The sequence below is a fragment of the Triticum aestivum genome, chromosome 5A, assembly GCF_018294505.1.
Source record: "Triticum aestivum cultivar Chinese Spring chromosome 5A, IWGSC CS RefSeq v2.1, whole genome shotgun sequence".
Classification (NCBI taxonomy): Eukaryota; Viridiplantae; Streptophyta; class Magnoliopsida; order Poales; family Poaceae; genus Triticum; species Triticum aestivum.
Window position 1 is genome coordinate 482,355,867 of NC_057806.1, and position 5,899 is coordinate 482,361,765.

The following is a 5,899-nucleotide window of genomic DNA, read 5'->3' on the forward strand; positions in this document are numbered from 1 at the left end:
AACCCATAAGCCAAAAAAATAGTACTGGTTGTTTTACTTTCCATCAAGTCAGAGAGCTAATTTGTGCTCGAAGTCAAAGCTCAGCTCATAAGCAAGAATAGCAGTAGTTGTTTTACTTTCCATCAAGTCAGAAAACTAATTTGTGCTTGAAGTTAAAGCTCAGCTCAAAACCCAAAAATAATAGTACTGGTTGTTTTACTTTCCATCAAGTCAGAAAGTTAATTTGTGCTTGAAGTCAAAGATCAACTCATAAGCCAAAAAAATAGTACTGGTTGTTTTACTTTCCATCAAGTCAGAAAACTAATTTGTCTTGAAGTTAAAGCTCAGCTCAAAACCCAAAAATAATAGTACTGGTTGTTTTACTTTCCATCAAGTCAGAAAGTTAATTTGTGCTTGAAGTCAAAGATCAACTCATAAGCCAAAAAAATAGTACTGGTTGTTTTACTTTCCAACAAGTCAGAAAGCTTATTTGTGTTTGAAGTCAGAGATCAAGACCTTTCTCTACCCCTATACATAACAATCAAGATGCTTCAGTAGAAGCTGTCCAAATGAAACTGTTATAAATTTGTGTCTGGAAACTACGTGTCTTCTACTTATAAGAGAAAAAAAAACACTAGTTGTTTTACTATTCCATAAAGTCAGAAAGCTAATTTGTGCTTGACTTCAAAAGATAAATGCTGCAGAAGAAGTTGTCCATATGAAACTGAAGTATTAGAACCAATTATAATGAACGCGTGACAGAAAAGTACAGAACACTGACCAAAGTCCAGCAAGGTCCATGAATTGGGTTTTGTATCACCAGACGCAACTCTGCTGAACTTCTGCTCACCTATGTCTCTCATTTTGGAACTGCAAGGCAAGAATACAGTCACACATATCCTAAGTCAAGCAAGAAGAATAATTAAACTCATCTGAAAAACCGAATGGTAGCAGGTGCATATTACTGTTTCACTTCGGTTGAAATCATGTGGGCAAGAAACTGAATGTGAAGTGTGGAGCACCTGATGGCCTCAATCTGCGCATTCGAGAAGGCGGTGAGGATGATGAAGAACTCGGTCCAGTAGACAATCGGCTTCACGAACAGCACACGGATGTCGGCGGCCTTGACCTCGCTTGCAACTTTAGCCAGAGAAACGGCCACTGAATTTACAAGGCAAAACAAGGATCAGACTTAGCAAGCATGCAGAATTGCGCTTCTGGTTCTGCTTGGCCTGTATATGGTTAGTATTTTCTGAACATTTCTCGACTGGAGAGGCGTATGCAACATACGTGACAGGCACTCGGCGTCCTCGTCGGCCTCGCTGGCCAGGGCCGCGCTGCTGGCCCCGCCGGAGCTGTACACGACCTCACCGTGCTTCTGGAGCAATTCCTCGAGCAGCTCGTCCGCGCCCTCCCCTGTCCCGGGGTTCTACGTACGCACGCGAGCAAGAAATGAAAACCGGAGTCAGAACAACTGTACCAGAGCAACTTCACACGAATGTGAAAATGGCGCGAGGGCCGGAGCTCTGCCGGAACTATGTACCCACCACATTAGAGGAAGAAGAAGAGGGCGGGGAGCGAGCCCGGAAGGGCGCGGCGGTGGGCAGCAGCAGCGGCAGGAAGTCGCTCCTCAGGCGGTGGCGGGGGACCGCTCCGACGGCGCGCCGCGGCCGCGGGTGCAGCAGCGGGACGGCGGCCGGCGGCGCGCGGGCGAGGCCGTGGCCCTGGCCCTGGATCGCGGCGCCTCTCATGGTAAGCCCGAGAATTTTCCACGGGAGGGGGGAGGGAGGTTGCAGTGGGCGAAACGGCAAGCAACGAGGAGCGAAGCGTGGAGGAGATAAGCGGGACGAACACTGACTGACTGAGTGAAAGGGGATAGGCCAGCAGATTTATTTTTTCTTCAGAGATTTTTCCTCAGCTCGCCATTTTGTTTCTTCCTTTCAGCGGTCCAAACCCCGCCTGGAGATGCGTGCAGGGAACATACTCTGTGGAGTGCGCCTTCTCTCTGTAGAATGTGCCTTCTTGACCAGCCGAGCGCTCTCTCTCTCTCTCTCTCTCTCTTCGCAATTCTGTATCCATAATCCAACATTTGGGTGCAATTCCAATGGGTAACGTAGGAGACATCCTTATTTTCCCGCGGGGATCTTAATTACCACTGCTTAGCTTAAATTTCTCTATGTAACTCTACATTTTGTGGCTGCTAATCTGTTTATCTGTTCAGTTTTCGGTGTCATCCTTCATCCTTCAGGCTTCAGCTACATTTTCATAGCACAAGTTGCAGTCTTTGATTTTCACAATAATGGTACGTGTAGAAGAATGGGTATGGGTCCTCATAATCAAGCATCGTGGTTGCATGTCTAATTTCAATGAAATATGGCTCAACAATGAATTTCAGGTCTAACTATAAAAATTTACGGTGGCAAAATGAGATATATGCATCGAGGGCACATCCTTCTCATCAAACAAGGGGGCAAAAGAGAGGACTAACCAGGCACACATTATCATGAATTTTGAGCAAATCATAATAATTCTATAATATTAATACTATGCACATAAGTCGCATCCCTCTTCGTGGTTTAATTACATCCGGCATACGATGTCTCACACCCACACGAGGGCAATATCTAAGTGGTAGTAGTTATATATATTACCATCAGTTATTTTTTTTTCTTTTTTTTCGGTTTTCCGAGTCTCCTGCATGACCTGATAACTAACACCTCAAAGCACACTTCTTTGGAAATGTTTCTACCTCTTCGCCTTTTTCCAATGGGAATGATAGCAAAACAATGACTAACAGCTGAGGGGTAATGATGAGGATCAGCCGCTAGGGTAAGTCGAGCAAACTTTGTGCACCATCTTGTCATGTAGAGGACTTCCATAACCCCTTGCAGAACTTGATTGCGTACCCAGTGCCAGCAGCAAAGGTCCACAGGATGGCAGCAAGCAAAACCAGTAGCGAGACCGAGATCAGCCCTGCGCGCCTTCTTCTAACCTGGATAACTGGGGCGCTTGCTTCTTCCTTCGGAGCTTGTTCTGACCTAAAGCTAGAAATGCGTTGGAGTGTTCTGTTGAGAACATTGTTTTCAGCCGCCAGAGCTGGATTGGCAGGTACCGCGTCCAGCAGGGCTGATACAGCTGAATTGAACCATGACTGTGAATCCGCTGGACTCAGGTTATGTGGTTGCTCATTCACTGTGTGGAAATTCGCAGTGCCTGAAATGTTCAGAAGCAGCAACTTCAGACATTTGACTTAAGCTATAATATCTGAGGGAATTTATAGGTGATCATTCAATAAAAAGCTTGCAAAACAAAATGAAGTCATTAATCACCTGATGCATGTGAGAAGACAACATGATTATGATTCATGTGGTTCCGCACATTCAGAGCAACCTGGTTGTGCGTCCACGATTCAGATGTATACTGCAATCCCTGGTTCTGGGATCCACTATCACCAAGATAACCAAACTGATTTTCAGTCGCCACTCCAGCTGTGTCAAATGAGCCAGGTAGAAACATGGAAGCGTCGGCAAACTCCAAACTGTCAAACATCTCATTGGATGAAGAAATCAAGTGCTCGGTTGCAGTACAATTCATACTCTGTTGTCCTACATCTTCTGGATCCAAGAAATCGTTGATTTCAAGGAACTCCTCATCAGCATCCTGGCCGTCATAACTGGCCAACCCAGACACAGATCGCATCGCACTTGTTTCTTCAGTGCAATCTGTTTCCCAATTCAATGGCATGTTGGTGAGAGCAGACTGTGTAATTTGATTACTGGGATCTGATCGTGGATCAAGATCTCTGTTTTCTTGCACTGCAGAAGAAGGATCTACAGAGCTGAATGTAGCACCGTGACATCCATGGAAATCTCCAGAGCCAACCTATGTAAGCCAATGTAACTTAAGATTCATAAACTGGACAACAGATATATAATACAATGTTCAAAAAAGCGGAAAGCATAAGCGGAGCGGAAGGCCACAGCTTAGAGCAATGGGCGCGTGGGCGTTTTTTTTAATAGGTAAGAATTTGACTGCTTTTGAATAATATGCAAAGGAAAATAGGAAACATAGCACATAGCTAATTGAATTAGCATAAAAAATGCAGTTCACACCATAGCAAACACATATCAGGTTCACACAGCAAGCAAAATAATAACTAAAATGCAGTTCAGTTCAAATAGACATAGCCTAATAGAGATCATGTGGCCAGAATCTGTAGTTCCCGAACAGATCCCAATAATAAGATAAATGGCATATTGCCATTATTGCGGAAGCAGAAGTAGTTCAAAAACAGCCAAATATTAAAAATAACACTTAATCTACAGCTTAGGGCCAAAGTGAATTGTTTTGCTCAGTGCTTAAGCGTCCCTTAAAAACGCTTTCTTGAACACTGATATAACAGTTTATGCATGTTACTAGAAATTTAATAGTGTTATATGATCATTCAAATTCTGCCTCTGGTGTCTTCTAGGGATATAGCATATTCTCAAATACTAATCAGACCCAAAAAAATCATTTTTTGTGTCTTCCAAGTTTTGTAAATGTGTGAGGATGAAGGCAGAAGTAATTAGCAATTATGGCAAATGCAGAAGAATTACTAGCAGTTACACAAGTACACAAGATGCCGAGCATTCCAGATTTTCCAATCATTTAAAGGATGAGTAGTATAGAATATAGACTATAGAGAACAAAACACACCTGATGGAACTCATGACGAGGAACTGGTGTGGAGAAATCTGCCAGCGGTTGGACATTTCCCTGGTCATTCTCTAATTGCAACAGAAGCCCTTCAATATCCTCATAGGGAAGCTCGGTGACAGTACATCCTGAAGCGTCCACAACGCCATTACTAGTGGTATAATCTGCAACACTAATCTCCTCCATGTTGGCATTGGGCCAAGCCTCATGCTCATGATCATCATGCTGAAGCTGCAGTTGGGGAACGAATTCTGAGAATTCTTGGAACGATTTAGTGGCCCGTTGATCATCCGATATTTCCATCAGTAGCCCCTCAAGATCCCCAAAAGGGAGTTCAGTGCACGTATTCTCTGCCATTACCATACCACGGCTGCTGGTTGTAGCATCTGCAACCTCAGATGTGTTACCGTCATCACTGGGCCGACCTTGAGGGTGGCCATGCTGAAGCGGAGCCTGTGAAGAAACCGGTGTCGAGAAATCCGACTGTGGTTCACTGTTTCCCTGATCATCTCCATTTTGCAACAGGAACACCTCAAGATCCCCAATCTGGTCGTCCACTGTCATAACCCCAATCTGCTTGTCCACTGCCACACCCCCAATCTGGTCGACAACTGTCAAAACATCCCCAATCTGGTCGTCCACTGTCAAGACATCCCCAATCTGCTCGACCACTGTCACAGTTCTAGTAGGTAGACTGACGGCGATAGGGATGGGATCAGCGGGCAGCTCACAGTCGTCGTCGTCGTCCAGCCAGTCCTCCTCCCGGAAGGGCGCGCCGTACTGCTCGCCGTTCTTGGGGCCGACCCCGCTCTTCTCGAAGAGCTTGTAGAGGGCGTAGGACTCGCGGCCCCGCGCGGGCGGCGGGAGCGCGTCGGCGAGGATGGTGTACTCGTGCATGACCCAGTCGGTGCGCTCCCCGCGCGGCGCGCGGCCGTGGTGGTAGACGAGCGTCTTCTTGTTCCCGACGGCGCGGCCGGCGTTGCAGATTGAGCGGTCCTTGCCCGTGGCCTTCCAGTAGCCGTCGGCGGTGGTGCGGCTGGCGCGCGAGCCGTTGGGGTACTTGCGGTCCAGCCGGCTGCAGAAGAACCACTGCTTGTCCCCCGTCCGCAGCGCCGACCGCTCTGCTCCACCATCAGCGAATCGAGGTCAGGAGGGGCGGGTGGAGGGAGATGGATCGGCGGGAGGGGAGTGGCGAAGGGGCGGGGGGACGTACCGGGGAGGT

The 5,899-nt window shown here is 46.8% G+C and overlaps 2 protein-coding genes across 2 annotated transcripts in view; both read right to left on the reverse strand.

The window, feature by feature from the left end:
* The window catches only part of LOC123104215 (protein Iojap, chloroplastic), a 3,185-nt gene extending 1,348 nt beyond the window's left edge, over positions 1–1,837 (reverse strand). The window contains exons 1-4 of the mRNA XM_044525979.1: positions 1,527–1,837; positions 1,270–1,408; positions 1,002–1,140; positions 761–849 (exon numbers count right to left, since the gene is read on the reverse strand). Coding sequence (XP_044381914.1) covers positions 761–849; positions 1,002–1,140; positions 1,270–1,408; positions 1,527–1,730 — 571 coding nt within the window. The 5' untranslated portion in view covers positions 1,731–1,837. The remainder of the gene's footprint in view (positions 1–760; positions 850–1,001; positions 1,141–1,269; positions 1,409–1,526) is intronic.
* A 621-nt stretch (positions 1,838–2,458) lies between these two features.
* Positions 2,459–5,899, reverse strand: part of LOC123104211 (uncharacterized) — a 3,938-nt gene continuing 497 nt past the window's right edge. The window contains exons 2-4 of the mRNA XM_044525973.1: positions 4,678–5,798; positions 3,309–3,861; positions 2,459–3,192 (exon numbers count right to left, since the gene is read on the reverse strand). Of these exons, the coding sequence (XP_044381908.1) occupies positions 2,840–3,192; positions 3,309–3,861; positions 4,678–5,798 (2,027 nt within the window). The 3' untranslated portion in view covers positions 2,459–2,839. The remainder of the gene's footprint in view (positions 3,193–3,308; positions 3,862–4,677; positions 5,799–5,899) is intronic.